Raw genomic sequence first — 21,555 nt, forward strand, 5'->3', positions numbered from 1 at the left:
CATAAGCCTTCGGCAACGAAGCAAAGCACAGTTGCAGGCCTACTTAGGCAGTCTGGTTTGCTGGGAATATCCCAGTGTAGGCAGGGAACTGAGCAGCCTGGAAAAAAACCCAGTCAGGAGGCAGAGAGAGATGTGGGTCTCTACCCAAGAGAGGTAAGGGCTGAGGAGCGAAGAGCCTAGAGTGAGTGCCTGTGGTGTTCTGGCCTGGGACAGAGGCTACTATAGACTCCACACTCCTAGAGATGTCCCTCTCCGCTCCAGTGCCAAGTGACGGAAGGAGAGACAGCTTACCTGCCATTGCATTTCTACCCTGAATATTCTTTCATCCCAGAGAACCCCAGAGAAGGAGGATACTGTGGTCTGGGTTCTCTTTGTCCTTCCACTGGCTTCACACCAGTGTCACTCCACTATCTTCAATGTAGTTACTTCGGATTCAGGCCAATATCAGAGCATAATCTGACCTGTAATGTATGGTGGTGGATAAATAGATAGACAGAATCCTCTCCCTGTCTATGGAGAAGCATCAAGATCCAGTAAATAGCCCTTGGACTTAGAGGGCTCTGTTCCCGGTTCTGCCAGTAACCTCGGACAGAAGAATTCCCCAGTCTGTGCCTCAGTTTCCCATCTCTTTGTCTCTCTGGTCTACTTAGAATGTGCGACAGATATTGCCATTTCCTGCAACATCCTTGAAAAACCTCATGGAATTAGGTTTCAGTAGCTTTGGGTCTATTGTATTACAAATGCAACGCATACGTATTATTGTGGGATTGCGTGTAATGCCTGTAGGAGGGAGATGTGGCCAGTGCAAACCCTGGGAAGTGTTCTAAGCTTCAAAGCGCAATGGGGCCATGATCTCAGCTGGGTACTCTAGATACTAAAGGCCAGATTTTTAAAGGCACTTAGACATTGCTCCACTCACCATTGCAATGTCCAGCTGAATTAGGAGCCTACATTTCATTGAAACCAATGGGAGTTAGGCACCTAATTACCTTTAAACATCTGGCCCTAATATAATACAAGAAATATGTTGGTTTGTTCTTTTAAATCTGTCTCTTTAAGTGACCTGAACAGGAAGGTTGCACTGCCAAGCATCCCAAAGCACGAAATGCCGAAGGCAAAGCTGCACTCTCCATTGAGGTGCGCTCGGCATTATCTGGCAATAACAGTCATGGTTACATCCTGTTTCCCAAATAATCTCATAGAGTGGGAATGCCTCCTGTTGGATACATCCTGTAATCCAGGCTGGGAGCAAAGGGAATCGGGTGCAGAAATCTCAGTCTCTTTTTGGGGTCCTAACTCCCTCAGGCTCGGTTGAAAATGCCCATCCTTATCTGTAATGACATGAATATGTGTTATTCTCAAGGATTATAATGTGGCATGATCACACAGCCTTATCTTTGTCCGGTTGGGTGTATGCAAAACTATAGTAATTTTTGCTTATCCAGTGACATGTAGTAATATGTACAACCCCCCTTGACTGTGCTCTTTTGGATCTGCATTATGATACAGTTTTTAATTACATGAGAACAACCATTAACTTAAAGGTCACATGCTATTTCTCAAAGATTTCCAAGGAGGGAAGTGCCAGTTCCCAATTTAATGGGAGGTGAGCACCTAACTCCCATAAGCCTCTCTGAATAGTCCCTCCTTAGTGACTATAACATGAAGAGGTACCCTTAACTCTGCCCTCTTGTGCAGACATCTACAAAACACTCAAAAGTGGGTAAGCAGCTGGAGTGTTGAGACCACTACTCATCAGGGTCGCCTCACTGTCATTATACTGCCGGTCTCTTGTATTAAAAAATCCTCCGATATCATAATCCATATGACTATATCCCAATCTAAAGGACGTGCTTGTGATATGTTAGATCATGATTTGTTCAATATGTTAAAAGAAAATATGTTAAATATATGCCTTGGTTTTCCCCCCTCCCACACCCTCTCTTCCTCTGCCCTCGCAAACATGGCAAATATATCTGCTCAGTTAATTGTTGCCTCCTCCCCTACCCCCTGAAACCTCTTCCACCCCCTCTTTTGATGTTTTTCTTACAGACCCTTTTGTTATCCCCACCCATGTTTTTCCTTCCTCTTTTTATTGTAAATCTTTTGGTTATGTGTCTAACAACACTGTCTATCGAATAGGCCTTTCTGGCTTTATGTCTCCCTCCCCCAGTGGCGGCATGCTCATAACAACTTCAGACTGTTGTACAGAAACTGCTGACTATATTATTTGCTCTTGTTCTACCCTCCACCCTTTGAATACTCCTTCTTCTGTGGTTGTTACTCTCCTTCCTCTCCTGGATGCTGAGACTGCTGGTCAAGTGTTCTATCACCGCTGCATCATATTACAACTACGGCCCACTACAATGTCCAGCCGACTCCTCCATGTGTCTACAGATGACAGACTCCTTCACTCTGCGTGATATTCATTTGCCCGGCCGCATCTTCACTGGAATGACAACACTTGCTTGGTGGTATGGCAATCCCAAATAGCAAAGGAGCTGCTAGCTAAAGTGGTCTTTGTTGCCGCCTCTGTGTCTGCCACCGTTCATAAGAACACTGCTAAAGGCCGTGCGAAGGTCCAACTCTCCATCCAGATTGTAACCTGCTTGGAAGATTCAATTTCTGGCCCGTCCTACAGCCTCATCACCTGGTGGACTATCCTGCAAATAGCTGCCGCTGCTGCTCCTCTTTTTGTCCTCTTTCCATCTGTGTGTATGTGCTGTTACTTTAAGCACATGATTAACAACTTTACTATGCTCTCTACTCTTGCCTCCACCCCATTTTCCTCCCCTGTGCATAACACCTCCCCTGTTAAATCCTAAAGTAGATCATGAATATCAAAGTATCTAAATAATCGATCGTATCTCACTTACGGGTTCGATTCGTCAAACAGGAGGGAACTGTAAGGCTTGAGGTTGTTTTCAGCTAGCAAGTTGTAGGTCAACACTCATTTAAATGGCTAACGAGCATACCTGAGCCTCAAGGACAATGGCTAGCGTAAGCATCCGATGCCTCAGGAAGCCAGATGTCCTCTTAGTAATTCCAATTCCAATGAGAACAGCACATTTGCTTTTAGAATTTCTGTCTCATCTGCCACCTATCTGTAAGGACCCCCCCCCCCTTCTTCCTCCACCCTAACTCCCCACTGACTGTAACCCTAGCATCCTTGATGTAAGCAGAGTGATTAAAGTGTCTCTGCTGTATGTAACGACCATTATCACTGTTGTTCTCTCTGGATGGGACAATGTCTGTATTTGTAAGTGAATAGATAAAGAATTTAAAACGTACTATGTAATCGATAAGAAAGCGTATATAATTGGCCACTGTAACACCATGAAGTTGAAGCTGATTTATCAGATTTCCCGGTATCGTGAATAAACCTCTTCAATATTGTCTGTGCTGCCTGATTCTTGGCGAAAGAATCCTTCATGCTTTACAGCCTGAACAGGCTTTGGAAACCTACCGAGCTGACAGGGCTTGGCACACAGACGCTATGGAGGTTGCTTATGTCGACCTGACTGTGAAATTGTCTTCACTTAAACTTGGCTCCCTCTGACCTAAGCACCCTGTTACGCCGATTTAACACCACCACCTCCCCGAGTGGCGCAGAGTCACAGTCAATGTAATTACATCTATGCAGCGCCAGTGTAGACACAGCGTTACTTACGTCGACTCTTAGTGGCTTTCAGGAGCTGTCCTACAAGGCCCCACCCTGACAGCTCTGGTCACCATTGAGAACTCTGCTGCTCAGATCTCGCTTTTAAAGCCCTGCAAATGTTTGAAATTCCTTTTCCAGCACACCTAGCAGCTCTCCATTGTCAAATGCAACTGCCCCGCTGACCATGACGGCTGCAGGCTGCAGATGCGCTCCTGCCTGGTGGAGACAGGAGGTGTTGGCTCTCCTGGGCCTGTGAGGAGAAGAGGCTGTGCCGGCACAGCTCTGATTGAGCCACAGAAACATGGACACCGGCGAGCCGATCGCTCGGGGGATGCGCAAGAAGGGCTAGAAGAGGGACCAGCAGCTGGGTCTTGTGAAAGTCAAGGCGCTGTGGCAGGCGTTCCAGATGGCCAACGATCGATCTGGCACTGGGCCGCAGACTGGCTGCTTTTACAAAGAGCTGCACGCCATCATCGAATCAGAGTCATGGAAGTCAAAAGTTGATAAACATAATCCTCACAAAAACGAAATGAATAAATTCTGAAAACCAGAAGCCCTGATTGTAATGGGTGTTAGGTGGAAAAAGAGGGTGAGGGATGTGAAAGGGCAACTTGAGTGTGTCATGGGCACCAGGGTGCAGTAGTGGATAGGAAGAAATAATCATTTATACTAATAGACAACATCAAATAAAGATTGGGGCAGGGGCAGCTCTACTCCATAATTGGCATTACAGGCAACAGAGGGTGAGGGATGGGAAAGTGATACTTTATACAGGGCACTAGGGGCAGCATAGGGTCAAAGTGCTACCATGATCTCACAGTGTAGTAGCGCACTTTGCATAGCCTTGTTAGTATTTCATTATTGTCATCCACATTTTCTGCCATTGCAGTTTGGTACAACTCTGTTGAATTCAATGGGGCTGCATCCCCCAGCATTAGCCCAGCTCAGTATAATTAACATCTAATTTATGCCCAGGAGTCGTTGGGTTTGCAAATCTCTCATGCTAGTCACGTGTCATGTGTGAGCCACCCACCGAGGTTAGTTATCTCTAGAGCATCTCACTTTCCCTTGAGTGGGAGGTTGGGGGTCGGGGACGGTCAAGCAATGGTCAGAAATTATATCAAAGACTTTGATTTTTCAGTGCCTGTAGCTTTAAACTCTCTTGTGAGTATGGAGCTGTGTGGTCCCCTGTTATCAGAAGCAACCCCCATCTTCAGAACCCCTAGGAAGATTAATTAATACCAAGGGAATTCATTATGCCAACATTTGCTATGGCTAATGCAAAATCTCCCTCTGTGTTGTGCTGAGCTTTTTGCCCCACACTTGTGAGTCTGGCCAGGGAAGGAGACATGCCTGGATCTGGTATGGTCCTTGATCATTTTCCAGTCACCACAGGGTCAGTGTGGGCTTGATTGGCAAAGGTGTTGAGGTCTCACTGACTTCACTGGAAGCTTCAGGTGTTGAACATTGCTGTAAATCAGACCCAAGGATGCCATCAAAGTCTGGAGAATAAGGACACAAATAATTCACCTAGGGGAGCAGAACCTTTCCCTCCTAGGCTCCTGAAGAAACATTGCATGTAGAGCAATGAGGTTGATGCAGTGGGCTTTAGTTGTCTCCTAATAACATTTTCCTACTGAATTGGCACTGTACGTTGAAAAAAATAGGAGATAATCGTTTCTACTCTTCTGGGGTTATTTGATACCTAGAGATTGTGTTTGTCTTTAAGATTCACTTCCACCATAGCTGTGCTTGCTTTAGACCAAACACTTACGGTCACATAACATGGATATATTTAATATTATCATAGAACCATACAGTTTAAGGCCAGAAGGGACCACTACATTATCTAGTCTGACCTCTTCCATCTCAGATTGTCTTGGGTTTCATCACACAAGCCCACAGAGAACTTTAGCAATGCATGAAACGGAATGTAAACAAGAAATGTATTTGGTGGTCACTGTAACCAACCAATGAAATGCAGGCCGCTCTGGGGTGCAGCGTGTTTCTCATTTCTACCTCTGCATCTGACGTAGTGAGGTAAGCCTCACGAAAGCTTACGTCTGCTAAAATTAAATTTGTTAGTCTTTAAAGTGCCACAGGACTCTCGTTGTTTTTGCTATATACAGAGTAACACGGCTACCCCTCTGGAAGTGTGTATAATGTCAACAAATCGTCAACTGCTGCTTCCAGAGATAGCAGACCTTTTCCTTCATCACATCACTGAATTTACATCCTATCTATGTCTTGACTGATATTCAATACTCTGTGTATCACTAACAGCTTTCTTGTTTAGATAGCCTTTTCTTTCCTTCTCCTTTGATTCCACTTAATCCCTCTGGCACTGCACCATGTTACTGGCATCACCCATGTGTTAATGACTTTGGTCAAATTTTTGAGTTGCGTTGTTGCGTAGAGTAATTCTTATTCATCTGTAATATTCCTTCCTCACTTCTTCAACTTCCTTATGTTGTAACTCTGACATTTCCCTGATTCTAAAGTATTTTGAGGATGATGATGATAAAAGGGCTAGGGGCCAGGACATCCCAAGTTCCAATCCCAACTATTCCTCTGACTTTGTTCAGTCACTTCATCTCTGCATTCCTCAGTTTATCACCTGTTAAAAGGGGATAATAATTACAATCTGGAAGATAATTTGTAATGCATTAAGATGGTTAAATATGTCTTTCTCTCAATGTCCCTTGATGGAAGGTTTGTAGGGACTAAACACAGGACCTGTAGATTTTCAAGCACTAAGTGACCTGTACGGAGGCAATAGCAGACTCATAAGATGCTATACAAGGTCTGACCACTAGAGGGGGACAAGGAGGCATGCTGGGTCAGCCTGGGTTAGGCGTACATTCTGGAGTGTGAGAATCTGAGTGACCATGTGTGGCTGAGAATAAATTGCATTATCAGTGACGTCAGATTAGTGCAAATGTCTGTGAGGCCTGTCCGGAGGCTGAGGGAAGTGATTCCAGTTCAGATAAAGCAGCCCCACAGAATGACATGTACCAAATGCCATCCACTGGTCTCTGTGTTATGAATCCTCTCTGCACTCAAAGCCCCAAGCCTGTGAGTCTGTCAGACCCCTACCAGAGAGCCTGGCAGTTTATCTCAAGCTGCAAGGACTCATGCCCTTAGCTCTGGAGGTCCCTGGTGCAACCACAAGGTGTCAACCAAGATAGTGACCATCATATTAACTCAACAGAGGTCCTATTTCTGCATTAATGCTGGCCTACCAAGTTGCTGCAGAGCAGGAATGAAGGCTAAGAGTGGAGTGACACACTAGTGTGACAAGGGTCAGGTTTATGGCCACATAGAATCAAAGACGTGTACGACTCAAAGGGATCTCGAGAGGTCATCTAGTCCAGTGCCCTGCACTCAAGGCAGGACTGTGTATTACCTAGACCATCCCTCACAGGTGTTTGTCAAACCTGCTCTTAAAAATTTCCAATGATGGAGATTCCACAACCAACCTAGTCAATTTATTCCTGTGCTTAACCTTCCGAATGTCATGTGCAAGTCTGCCATGTCTGTGTCCTCCTCCTGCTCCATCATGAGCTTTGTCAGGGGCCTTCAGTGGGTCAGAAAAGGCTGCTGGAACATCCATCAGCAGCTCACAGAAGCTCGGCTCATTTCCTGACACTGGAGTGAAAGCCCACATAAGCGAAGTTCTTCAAATGGCGACTCCTCCATGTGGCTGGCTTCAGTAGCTTGGAGCACGCAGATCAACATGGTGGCACAGGAGGGTGCTGGCTGCTCGAACTTCCTATGACACGGGTGCGCGGTCAAGTTTTCCCACATTGCACCATGAACAAAGGAGTAGAGCAGCCATATTTCAAGAGGGAGTTAGGAAGTTTGGGATATGGCTGGTTGGATGGAGGCCTGTGGATGCTGGAGCCCTAGGTTGACGCCTGGGTACAAAAATTTGCAAGGGAGGATCCGCAATCAGTGTAGACACTCAATCCCAAGCTCTGCTGACTCGATTTCCAGTGACCCTGGGCTTACATTGCAATGTTGACATATCCAGTGTGTCTCCCATGTTAAACACCCACTGATTAACTAACATTAAGACTGCAGGAACTGCAAATTGGAAAGCTTTCCAGATAGGATGAAGAAAGGCAGGAGGGAAGCAAAGGAAGGCAAAAAGAATGAATGGTTCAGGAGAAAAAAGGGGAAGGAACAAAGTGTGTGGGGGAGAGAGGATCCCAAATACTTCCAGGTTACTGTGTCTGGGTAGAGTCTTGTCATAGTTCTCCCTCTGGGGCTCTGGGACACAGGCTCAGACTTCTTGAATGATGCCCTTCCTTTGGCCCTGGGAGCCCACAGTCCTTCTGTCCTTGACCATTAAACCAGTGTGTTTGAGACTCATGGCTGCTTATCCACGCTCCTCCAGAGCTCCACCTGCTGTGGTTACTCTGGCCTTCTACTCAAGGACAATGTGGCAGAGAAGCAAGGAGAAGAGGGATTTCTTAACCCACAGAATCTTAATTTGTCAAGCTCTTGAGAACTTTGAAACCAACAAAATCCTGGTTGCCCTTTTCCCCAGTTTAAGTTTAATCCCTTCTGAGTGTCTGAGGTTCATCAGCATTATAAAATGACCAGAATCCTGAAAATCATTATGTGCTGTACCGAGTCTACACAGGGAACATCGCTGGAATATTGTGTCCAGGTCTAGTGCCCACAGTTCAAAAAGGATGCTTATAAACTAGCAAAAGTTCAGAGAAGAGCCATTTGAAAGATTAAAGGACTAGAAAACGTACCTTATAGTGATAGACTCATGGAGTTCAATTGATTTAGCTTAACGAAGAGAAGGCTTTGGGTACACATATCTACATAGGGAACAACTATTTGATAACGGGCTCTTCAATCTAGCAGAGAAAGGTATAAGATGATCTAATGGCTAGAAGTTGAAGGTAGACAAATTTCGGTTGAAATAAGGCGGTCATTTTTAAACAAGAATGTATATCTCTAAAAGATCTGCTTTAGGAACTATTTTGTGGGAGGTTGTTTTGCCTGTCTTATGTAGGAGTCAGATTAGGTGATCAGAATGGTCCTTCTGTCTTTGAAATCTATGAAAATCTCCACCTTAAGAATCTAACCAGAACCGATGACATGGGCAGTGACACTACATACTCTCTCCAAGCCGGCCCTCGTCGGTGTTGATCTCTTTCTCTCTATTCCCCTTATCAGTTTGGTGTGTAAAGTAACGGACACACCCAGGTCCCCAAATCCTAATTCTTGAATGATGTCACGAAGAACAGCTGAACATCTTAACCCTCTACCAAAGGATGGTACTACGGGTGCTGTAGCTGTTGGTGAGTCAAATCCCGTCCTGGTGTCAAAGGGCCCAACCCTACTTTAGACCTCTCTCCTTTTCATTCACCATCAGAACATTGCACATTCATTGACCAAAACATTCTCCTTCCTCCACCAACAGAAGAAGAGAGACTCAGGACCTTGATGGTTTTAATGAGGCCTAACTTCTAGACACGTGAGTTGTGCAGGCAGGAGTTTGGGCTGATAGGTGATGAATGGACATTGGTATTTACTGAAATACATAGCAGAGCATTACAAGATACAAAATTTGTGAGCTGCACCTTTATGTCTCCCAGAAAGTTGAGTGAGATCCTACGCATTGGCATTCGAAGTACTGAATGAATACAGGAAAAACATGTTTCTGGGAATAGTCATTTTACTTTTTAAATATATTTAAGTCAGCTGAATGGATGTCCCCTTTGTATGTATATTCCCTGAATACTCCAGCAAAGCAGACATTAATGTTCATCGAATCAGTGAACTTGATGCACCTGGGATGGGATTTTCAAAGAAGCACAAGGGAGTTGCTGAACTCCTCTAAAAATGAAGAGGAGATGCATTCTAGTTACCACAGGCCCAGGTGAATATCTCATTCATACACCCTAAACTAAGAAAGCATTTTAGTATGTTTAATTTAAGCCTCCCATGGGATTACTCACGGGATTAAATTTAGGTACTTGTTTAGGGTTTTTCCAGATCAGTGCCTTAGTTCAGAATATTCAAAGGGGTTGAGTTTTAAATTCATAATTGCTGTGTTTGGACAAGAAACACTGACGATTTGGACCAAGTGAGGAGCTGCCCCTTCGTTTTCAGGAAACTTGTTTATAATGCATCAGTGTATCCAAGCAGGAAAGGGAAACAGAGCATGTTAAAATATAACCACTCAAAACAGCTTTGCTTTTATCTAGCACATATTTAGAATATACTGCAACGTCCAAATATGGTATTATAATACCAATCATTAATATAATAACAACAACCACAACGACAACCAGCATCTGTGATCCAGAGCACCTTTAGACACATTCAGAACCTTGTGCGGATGGGTGGCCATTGGTCAAATGCAGCTCCCTTTGATGTGAAAGTGTAAATCCCAACTGTTATATTTACAAGGCTAGCTGCATCTCTGCCCCATTCCTGGTATCTCTGAGTGCACCCCTTCTCGGCCTCATGCCTGCCCCTCTCTTAGGGTCAAATTACACAATTTTCCCCTCTCAAAATGGGTCCTGGGTCACAGCCCTCTATGCACCAGCTGTGGTTTCCCAACAGGTCTAACTGGGTTTGCTGCCTGCAGTTCTTCCCTCTGGAGCTGTAACCGGTTCTGAGTTGTGTGACCAGACAGCCTTTTCCCCCCCTTTACCACAGAAGGAAGAACAAATCCAAACAAAAACAAACAAACCAAAAACCCAAACCAAAAAGAGAAAATACTGCATAGCAACTCCATGCCCATCACACCAAAACATCTCAATGGGATCAAAAATTTGACCTCGTTGTCAAGAGACAGATTATCAACAGGAAACAGGGCAAAACGTTTTTCTTTACAAATCCCTTTACATCATAGCAAGAATATTACAACATTTTTATTTATTTATTTAGATAAATATATTTTTAAAAATGCCTCTTCAAGGCTCTAGATGCTCTAACAAATCATTAATAACATGATCAAATCCCAGCTGCACTAAAATAATCACCTACGCAGGAATGCAGCCATCCTGACACAGACAGAAACTCTTTCCCGCTCTTTCATCCTTGTGCAAAGGAAAATTTCAGCTCTCTCTGACCAAAGAAAGAAAGAAAGAAAGATGAAGACAATGCCATCTAATCAAACATACCCACATAGCAAAACAAATCTGGAAAAGGAAACAAATCAATAAACAAGACAAAACATAGGAAGACGCAATCAAGCAAACTAAAAAGCCTTTCATACCCCAAGTAGATTTTTTATCTTGAAGTAGGAGAAGAGATAGATACTTCATGAAGTCCACTAGGGACTCCACTGTAGCTACTGATTTTACATGCAAAGCTCTGTGGTACCATGATGACGGTGACTGCATACATCTCGAAGATAGACAGATAGATGTGTATTTGGAGAGATAGATTCTGTTCTGATTTACACTGGTATAACCCGGTGTAAGGCCACTCAGTTTAGAGGAGGCAGTCTCAATTTTTACTATTGTATGAACAAGTTTGAACACTATGTTCTTATGAAGACAATTTTGTCCTCAGTTGTTTATAGCTCTAAACAAACTCAGAATGAAATGGTCAAGGGAGAAAGACGGACATTTCATTCTTGGTGAATAACCTCCGGCCAATGAGTTTCCCTAGGGCAGCTTTGATCTCCCTGTTCCTCATGCTGTAGATGATGGGGTTCATCACTGGAGGGACCAGCGTATAGAGAACAGCCACCATGAAATCCAGAACTGACGCTGAGCTGGAGGTAGGCTTCAGGTAGGCAATGGTGCCAGGGAAAATAAACAAGGAGACCACAGTGAGGTGAGGGAGGCAGGTGGAGAAGGCTTTATGCCGGCCCTGCTCAGAGGGGATTCTCAGCACTGTGCTGAATATCTGAACATATGACACAATTATAAAAACAAAGCAGCATAACTCTAAGCATGCACTGCAGACAATAACCGCAGTTTCACTGAGATATGATACGGAGCAGGTGAGCTTGAGGAGCTGGGGGATTTCACAGAAGAAATGATCCACCGCATTGTCTCTACAGAAGGAGAGTGCAAACGTGTTCCCAGTGAGCACTGCAGAATTGAGAATGCCGCTGATCCAGACACCAGCGGCCATCTGGACACAAGCTCTCCTGTTCATCACAATTTCATAGTGCAGCGGCTGGCAGATGGCGACGTATCGATCATACGCCATGACGGTCAGTAAGGCGATATCTGCTGAAGCGAAGAAGATAAAGAGAAAGACTTGGGTGACGCATCCATAATATGAAATGGACTTGTTGTTCAAGAAGGAATTGACCAAAGATTTGGGGAGGGTGACAGAGATGGATCCAAGGTCTATGACGGACAGATTCATCAGGAAGAAGTACATTGGGCTGTGAAGATGGTGATCAAGGGCTACTGCTGTGATGATGAGAAGGTTCCCCAACAGGGCTGCCAGGTACATCACTAGAAAAAACACAACGTGCAAAATCTGCATTTCCCGAACATCAGAGAATCCCAGGAGAACGAACTCTGTCACAGTGGTTTTGTTGGGCATCGTGTCCTGCCTGGGGAGGAAAGGAGAGGGGCAAAGGTCAGCATGAGCGGGATGGAGGGCATGATCCTGATTTCTTCCATAATATCTTATGATGTGAATGTCAAAGTCTTACCGTTCTCTTCACGTCCATTGACTAGTCAGGTGTGTTATCACTCGCCTGCAAATTGGCTTAGCTCCCTTAAACTCAATGTGGCTGCATCAGTTTACCCCATCTCACAGAACCATAGAAGATTGGGGTTGGAAGGAACCTCAGCTGGTCATCTAGTCCAACCCCTGCTCAAAGCAGGACCAACCCCAACTAAATCATCCCAGTCAGGGCTGTGTCAAGCTGCATCTTAAAAACCTCTAAGGATGGAGATTCCACCACCTCCCTAGGTAACCCATTGCAGTGCTGAGGATCTGGCTTAATATATACCTTGATCAAATGAATTAAAAAAGGGGAAATATTACAAGTCAGACCCAGCAGACATAGCGGAGAGGGTCCCTCAGTTCTGTCAAGCAAGAAACTTAAAACTTGGGCATGAAAATAAAATAATAAAATGTCAATACCGCCTGATTCCCACTTTCGGGGAAATACGACGGACTCACCCAGCATCCTGAGTGTCAGCTTGTCTGGAATGATTCCTCCCCAAGTCTGTGTATGAATGACCTGCCACCTGATTACAAAATGTTTTATGGCAGCAATACCATCTCTCGCTATTCATGGAGTAGTAGCATCTGTTTGCCCTTCTATGTTGTATCATTTCCATATGTGACTTGATGTCTGTGCTGTATGGATCACTGGCAGTCAGGAGAGTTGGGTTCTGTTCTTGGCCTCATCTCGGACCTGCTGTGCGACTTCGGGCCAGTCACTTCCCCTCTCTGTGCCTCGGTTTCCCCTCCCTCCCTTTCTCTGCTTCGTGAGCTCTGTGTGGGATGGGCTGTGTCTTACTATGTGTATGTGCTACCAACATTTTTACAGCATTTGTGCTCAGCTGGCAGCACACGGGAGATGATGATAGACCTGAGGTCTGGATTCTCGTCCCATTGATCTCCTGTGGGTATATCTACCCTGCAGCTTGGAGCATCATTTCCATCTCCAGTAGGCAGACATGATTTGTCTCTGCTCGAATTAGTGCGCTAAATATACCCTTGTGGCCAGAGATAGCAGCGGCATCAGCTCAGGCTGTACGGTCAAGTATGTACCCAAAGAATTTGGGAAGGTTTGTACACAGGTGACTACCCCAAGCCACCACCATTGCTACCTCCAGCTACTCTACAATTTTTAGTCTTGCTCCAGCAGAGCTAACGTATGTCTGCTTACCCACAGCTGGGACGCACACTCCACACTGCAGGGTAGATGTATGCTTTATGTCTTTGGGCAGAGTCAAGATACAGGCTGTGATGGTCAGTGCTGACCCTGAATTTCAAGGTGCTAGTAGGTATAAAACATATTCCAGGGCTTATCAGCTCTGCTGTTTTCTCAATTTTCCCATTCTGCAGCTACTTCTTTCAAACAGAAATAAAAATGGATGTTTGAAATTATGGTATCGTAAGACATCCCCAGCCAGGCAGACAGCTACATTACCAGCGAGAGGTTGTCAGAAAAGTTCTGCTCAAATGGTTTTAAAAGGTAACGTGGGTTTTCAGTTAAACAAATCTTCCTGGGAATTTTAATCTCTCTATCCAAAAACTGAATTTTTTTTTTAAATTATTGCTGGAGAGGGGGGGATTTGGGATGAAGATTTACAGTTTTTAGCAGAAAATAATTGGTTCTCTGTTGCAAAAACAACAGATTTTGGGGACTTTTATGCAAAGTCAAAATTCTCCCCTGAAAAAAAGAAATCTGACTGGCTCTACATGAATTGAAAGCAAACGTCTTAAGCAGTTCCAGTTGCAACTCGTATTTCTCTTCGTAAATGTGCATTCTATTTTAAGACACTAACATAGTTAATTGAAATAGCAAACTTACTGTGGCAGTGTTTCTGGAACTTTTCCCAACTTGTGATGATTTAATCCTCCAATGCTGGGAAACTCTATCTATCCATCCATCCAGCCAGCCCCATACACCTCATCTATCTATCTATCTATCTATCTATCTATCTATCTATCTATCCCCATACACCCCATCTATCTATCCATCTATCTATCTATCTATCTTTGTAATATCCAGCAACCATTTCTGTGTCACTTTACTGGATTTCCGCAGGTGCTGGGTCTCTGCAGTTCCTAGCAGACAAGAATCCACACCATAAATGGCTCTCCCTGCTTCCCTCTTAGCACAGGTTAGGCTGAGAGGTGAAGGATAAAATGGGATCAGGGATTGAAAGTCCCTCATACCTCAAGAGCTGATCCCAGCTTGGCTTGGGATACAGCCACAGCCTGCTCTGCACCTGCTCTGGGGCTTAATAGCTGACTCTGGTCTCCAGGGCTGTCCAACCTGCCCTAGCTGAACCCTGACTGCACAGAGGGGAACAGCACTGATGCTGGATCCCATATGATGGCAGCATCCCTGGAAGGACCCTTGGCTATCAACAAGGCAGGGCTGAGGCACAAAGGGTGTCCCAAGATATTTACCAAATCAAATATATGTTTCTAGCACAGACGTCTGACCTACAATAGCTAAGAACCTAGTGGCACCAGAATCTCAGCTGGCCTGGAGTAGCCAGTTCCTGCATTAACTCCACACAGTTACCACTGGATGAGCAGGGATGTTTTTTTCCTGCCTTGCATCAGTAGGTCTTGGGATGCAGACACCAGAGGAAGCCACAGCTCAGGCTGCCCTGGGTTTTTGATGTTGGTCTTTAAGAGGAACACAAAGGCAAAGACTGAAAACCAAGGGTCTGTCCTGAACTGGTGTCAGCTGCTACAGTTCCAATGATTTCAGGCTAGTTATGCAACATTGTGACCCGGCCTTTTGATTTAAAGACAGAGCAATGCGGATTTATGCCAGCTGGGGATCTGATCCACTGCCTAGTTTCAAATCCATATTCTTTGCCTGTCTCTTTAAACTAAAGGGAAGACCAAAAGTTCTTAAACCACCTGCACTTTCATAGCTCTTTGAGCCGGGCAAATCATTACAAGGGTGTGAGGACTTGTCCACACCTAAAATGCTGTCCAGTTGCACCTCTGCAGTGCTTCTGTGAAGATGCTACCTACACCAAGGAGAGGGGGTCTCCCATTGGTGTAGGTAATCCACATTCCAGAGATGCGGTAGCTAGATCGATGAATTCTCCTGTCCACCTAGCACTGTCCACCCCAGGATTTAGGTGGGTTTAACTGCGTCCCTCAGAGCGTGTGGATTTTTCACACCTCTGGGCGACATAGCTATACCAACCTAATTTCCTACTGTAGACCAGGCCTAACTTTTAATGATTACAGACCAATTCATTCCCACCAGGGAAAGAACTTTGGAGGAATTCTGTGATGCAGAGATTTTCTGTATCTGTTCTTCAATTTATACTGGGATGAATAAACCAACTTCTTTCTTTCTTACTTTCTTTTTTTCTCAGTCATTTCATTTCTTTTCCTCTCTGCACACAGCACACAAACGTAGCTCATTTTGGCGTGGATACAATGCTGCATGACACTTTAAAAATGTTAAATTCACACTGCTCGTAGCTATGTCAGAGAAACTAAATAAATACGAAGGGCCAGATTCACAGCTGGTGTAAATCAGGCATAGTGCCACTAAAGTACACCAGGCCAGTTGCCCAGCTTGTGCAAATTGCTGTTGTGTTGTGGAGCAGTAACAGTGTACAGGCGATGAATATCTGCACTATGATCCTAGTTTTATGTTGGTTCCTATATCTGAGACTCTCATTGGTTAACACAACAATCCCATTTTAATGTTCACAGAATGTTCCAAGATCATGATTAATAAACAGAAAACTGCAAAATGCATCCTCAGCCAATAAATGAGCTAAGAATCATAGAAGATGAGAGTTGGAAGGGATCTCAGGAGGTATCTAGTCCAACCACCTGCTCAAAGCAGGACTAACCTCAGTTAAATCATCCCAGTCAGGGCTTTGTCAAGCCACAGCTTAAAAATCTCTAAAGATGGAGATTCCACCACCTCCCTAGTTAACCCATTCCAGTGCTTCACCACCCTCCTAGTGAAAAATGTTTTCCTAATATCCAGCCTAGATCTCCCGCACTGCAACTTGAGACTGTTGCTCCTTGTTCTGTCATCTGCCACCACTGAGAACAGCCCAGCTCCATCCTCCCTGGAACCCCCTTTCAGGTAGTAAAAGGCTGCTATCAAATCCTCCCACATTCTTCTCTTCTGCAGGCTAAACAAGCCCAGTTCCCTCAGCCTCTCCTCATAAGTCCTGTGCTCCAGCTCCCTATTCATTTTTGTTGCCCTCCGCTGGACTCTCTCCAACTTCTCCACATCCTTTTTGTAGTGGGGGCCCCAAAACTGGACACAATACTCCAAATGAAAGCCTCACCAATGCTGAATAGAGGGGAATAATCACTTCCCGCGATCTGCTGGCAATGCTCCTCCTAATGCAGCCCAATATGCTATTAGCCTTCTTGACAACCAGGGCACACTGCTGACTCATATCCAGCTTCCTCTCCACTGTAAACCTCAGGTCCTTTTCTGCAGAGCTGCTGCCTAGCTTGTCGGTCCCCAGTCTGTAGCTGTGCATGGGATTCTTCCGTCCTAAGTGCAGGACTCTGCACTTGTCCTTGCTGAACCTCATCAGATTTCTTTTGGCCCAATCCTCCAGTTTGTTTAGGTCCTTCTGTATCCTATCCCTACCTTCCAGGGTATCTACCACTCCCCCCATCTTAGTGTCTTCCTCAAACTTGCTGAGGGTGCAATCTACCCCATCCTCCAGATCATTGATGAAGATGTTGAACAAAACCGGCCGCAGGACCGACCTCTGGGGCACTCCGCTTGTGACCGGTTGCCAGCTAGACATGGAGCCATTGATCACTACTCGTTGAGCCCTATGCTCTAGCCAGTTCTCTATCCATTTTATAGTCCATTCATCCAACCAAACTTCCTTAAGTTGCTGATAAGAATACTGTGAGAGACCATATCAAAAGCTTTGCTAAAGTCAAGGTATATCACGCTTTCCCCACACCCACAGAGCCCGTCACCTTTTCATAGAAAGCAATCAGGTTGTTCAAGCATGACTTTCCCTTGGTGAATCCATGTTGACTGTTCCTGATCACCTACCACTTCCAAGTGCCTTAAAATGGATTCTTTGAGGACCTGCTCCATCATTTTTCCAGGAATTGAGATGAGGCTGACCGGTCTGTAGTTCCCCGGTTCCTCTTTCCTCCCTTTCTTGAAGATGGGCACTATATTTGCTTTTTTCCAGTCATCAGGGACCTCCCCCAATTGCCACGAGCTTTCAAAGATAATAGCCAATGGTTCTGAAATCACATCAGCCAACTCCCTCAGCACCTCTGGTGCATTGCATCCGGCCCCATGGACTTGTGTATGTCCAATCTTTCTAAATAGTCTTAGACCTGTTCCTTTAGCACTGCAGGATGTTCGCCTCCTTCCCATTCTGTGCCGCCCAGTGCAGCAGTCTGGGAGCTGACCTTGTCTGCGAAGACAGAGGCAAAAAAGGCATTGAGTACCTCAGCTTTCTCCACATCTTTATCACTAGGTTGCCTCCCCCATTCTGTAAGGGGCCCACACTTTCCCTAATCTTCCTCTTGTTGGTAACATACATGTAGAAACCCTTCTTGTTCCCCTTCATGTCCCTTGCTAGCTGCAACTCTAGTTGTGCTTTGGCCTTCCTGATTTAATTCCTGCATGTTTGAGCAGTATTTTTTGTGTTTAAGTTCGCCAAAGACTTCTTTGTTAAGCCAAGCTGGACGCCTACCATATTTGATATTCTTTCTGCACATTGGGTTGGTTTGTTCCTGTGCCCATAATAAGGTTTCTTTAAAATACAGCCAGATCTCTTGGATTCCTTTCCCCCTCATATTAGCCTCCCAAGGGATCCTGCTCATCAGCTCCCTGAGGGAGTGAAAGTCTGCTTTTTTGAAGTCCAGGGTCCGTATCCTGCTGTTCTCCTTTCTTCCTGTCCTGTCCTGTCCTAGTTCCTGTCCTGTCCTAGTTTGTTTTGAGCAGTGTTATAGTTTTGGCCTTCAAAACATCCCCCAACAATGAGTTCCACAGGTTGACTGTGTGTTTTGTGAAGAAATACTTTCTTTTCTTTGTGTTAAACCTGCTGCCTATTAATTTTATTGGGTGACCTCTGGTTCTTGTGTTCTGTGAAGGGGTAATTAACACTTCTTTATTCATTTTATCCACACCAGGCAAGATTTTATAGACTTCTATTATATCCCCCTTAATCATCTCTTTTTCAAACTGAAAAGTCCCAGTCTTGTTAATCTCTCCTCAGATGGAAGATGTTCCATACCGCTCATCATTTTTGTTGCCCTTCTCTGTACCTTTTCCAATTCTAATTTGTCATTTTTGAGATGGAGCAACCGGAACAGCATGCAATATTCAAGGTATGGGTATACCATGGATTATATAGTGGCATTATGATTTTTTCTGTCATTACCTGTCCCTTTCCTAATGGTTTCTAACATTCTGTTAGCTTTTTTGACTGCTGCTGCACATTGAGTGGAAGTTTTCAGATGAACTATCCTCAACATCTCCAAGATCTCTTTCTTGAGTAGCAAGAGCTAATTTAGACCTCATCATTTTGCATGTATAGTTGGGATTATGCTTTCCCATGTGTAATACATTGCATTCATCAGCATTGACATTAAGGAAGGACCAGATACAAAGAGATAAAAACTAGGAGGAAAAGTATTGGATCCAACCATAAGGTCTGGAAAAATCCCAGCTAAATGAATCAATGCTGTCACCTCCAGGATATTCACTGCAGAATATTGCTATAACCACAGGTACCGAAGTCACACACATAATGGTTCATTGATGTAAAGCACCCAGTGGCAAACACTTCCTCAGTGTTAGAGTCACAGTAACATTGCAACAGGTCCACCCAGAGAGTCATTACAGGCAGTGGATAGGGCAGGCTATAAGCTGTTTGTGGCAAGAAACTCCTTTTAATTCTGTCCGCACAGCACCTAACTCAGTGGGGTCCTGGTCTCTGTCTCCAGTTTACAGGCACCAATAATAAATAATGAATGATTAAATAGTAAACAATTCTCAATTATCAGCTAGCCATAATTATTAGGCATTAAGTCCTCACCGAAAGGGCAATCAGTACAGATGGTAAAAATTCATTTCACCAAACCATTTTTCAAAGGAAAAACGGCAAATCAGTAAAGCATGCAGGAAAATATCATTTTTATTGACAATTTCCAGTTTTTCATTCAAAATAAAGACACTTCAAACATTTTTGGGAAAGACAAGTCTATTTAAACAATTCTGTTTTCAAACACGTATTTTTTTAACTATAAAAGGTTTTCAAAAACACACATTTTTTACTGAAAACTGGATATTTCTATCAAAACCTGAAACATATTACCAAAAAAGCTTTTTGAAACTGAACATTTTCATCAAACCCTGGATGGTTTTATCAATAACTGAGTGTTTCTACCAAAAAAAGAAAAAAGCTTTTGAAAAATTGTCTTTGGAGTTTTGTTTTTTGTTGCAAAAACCAAACCAAACAAACAAAAAGACCCAAAAGATTCTTGTAGGGAAATTTTCTTAAAAAACCCAAAACTTTTATTCATGTATTTATTTATTTCCTGGGAAAATAATGGACAAGAATTAATTTTTTAATTTTTTAAAAAAGTTTTGCAGCAAAGAAAAAAAAAAAGCTTTTTTTTTGTAGAGTCCTGTGTTGATACAGAAATGCGGATCCACATCCACTAGAATCAATTTGTATCCTATGTGCCATCCTCAGTCTGCCTTTTATCTCTATCCACATCCGCATGGCACCCGCAGCCCTGGGGCCCCCAATCAGCTGTTTGGAGGCTAGCCACATCAGTCTGGTGCTGAACAACTTACTGGTGGCCAGCCATGGAGAGGGTGGGGGCAGCGCTGAATAGCTAATCAGCCTCCAGCCCTCATCCCTGGATCTCAAAGGCAGAGAAGTAGCCCCAAAAGCTATAAGCTGCAGACAGCTGCTTCCTCGCCTTTGAGATCTGCATCCAATCCACGATTTGCATAAAATGATCTGTGGATATAAAGCAGATGTCCACAGATTTGCAGGGCTCTAGTTTTGCCCCCCAAAATGTTACATCCAATACTGCTGAAAACTGAAACATGTTCAGACAAATCTTTGGCAACTGGAATCAGAAAACTTTGTGTTCACACACATAGAGCCTTTCCCTTAAATGGGTGTGGAACCCAGGAATCCTGCCTCCTGGCATCCATGCTCTTACCCACTATTCCCCTCTCCTCTCCCCTCCACTCCCATAACCAGAGATAGAACCCAGGAGTCCTGGCTCTCAAGCCAATGCATGTCCCTTTCACCTGCCTAGCTCCTAGCCAGGGCTTTTCGGAGCGCCCCTTTCACCTCCTTGTTCCTCAGGCTGTAGATGATGGGATTGAGCATGGGGATGATGATGCCATAGAGGACAGGCAGCACCCGATCCTGATCCTGCGAGTAGGTGGAGTTGGGGCGTAGATAATTGAAGAGGATGGTGCTAAAGTAGAGGCTGACCACGGTCAGGTGGGAGGCGCAGGTGGAGAAGGCCTTGAGACGCCCGGCCCTTGTGCGGATCCTGAGGATGGCCATCACAATGTATATGTAGGACACCAGTGTCCCCAGCAGAGAGCTTGAGACGAGGCTACCACCCAAGGTGAAAGTGACAGCCTGGTTGATCCAGGTGTCGGAGCAGGAGAGCCGTAAGAGCGGGGGGATGTCGCAGAAGAAGTGGCGGAGGACGTTGCCCCGGCAGAAGGACAGGATGGACAACAGGGATGTGTGCACAGCTGAGTTGGCCAAGCCAATGACCCAGGCGGCTGCAGCCAACCGGGCGCACGGCTGCTGGCTCATCAACGTGCCATAGTGCAGTGGGTGACAGATGGCCACGTAGCGGTCATAGGCCATGACCCCCAGCATCAGGCACTCTATCCCCCCGAAGGAGATAAAGAAGAACGTCTGGGAGAAGCAGCTGGTCCACGAGATGGACTTGTCCCGTGCCAGGTAATTGGTCAGCATCTTGGGCACGGTGGAGCTGGTGTAGCCAATGTCCACCACGGAGAGGTTGCCCAGGAAAAAGTACATGGGCGTGTGGAGCCGGGAGTCCAGGCTGATGAGCAGTATGAGAAGCATGTTGCCCATCAGGGCCACCAAGTAGATGGCTATGAAGACTCCAAAGAGGATGAGCTGCTCCTCTGGGTTGCTAGAGAGACCTAGGAGGATGAACTCAGTCATCGAGGTGCTGTTTTCCCTCCCCTTCGGCTCCCGGACATCCAT

General features: G+C 44.9%; 2 protein-coding genes across 2 annotated transcripts; both read right to left on the reverse strand.

Annotated features, from left to right (window-relative positions):
* Positions 1-11,245: 11,245 nt before the first annotated feature.
* On the reverse strand, positions 11,246-12,202 carry LOC137144842 (olfactory receptor 14A16-like). Its single transcript, XM_067535329.1, has one exon. It carries the CDS (start codon positions 12,200-12,202, stop codon positions 11,246-11,248), a length of 957 nt encoding a protein of 318 aa, XP_067391430.1.
* An 8,408-nt stretch (positions 12,203-20,610) lies between these two features.
* On the reverse strand, positions 20,611-21,555 carry LOC137144832 (olfactory receptor 5AR1-like). The gene has a single exon (XM_067535318.1). It carries the CDS (start codon positions 21,553-21,555, stop codon positions 20,611-20,613), a length of 945 nt encoding a protein of 314 aa, XP_067391419.1.

The sequence above is a fragment of the Emydura macquarii genome, unplaced genomic scaffold, assembly GCF_026122565.2.
Source record: "Emydura macquarii macquarii isolate MOO-44397 ecotype Brisbane River unplaced genomic scaffold, CSIRO-AGI_Emac_v2 contig_3487, whole genome shotgun sequence".
Classification (NCBI taxonomy): Eukaryota; Metazoa; Chordata; order Testudines; family Chelidae; genus Emydura; species Emydura macquarii.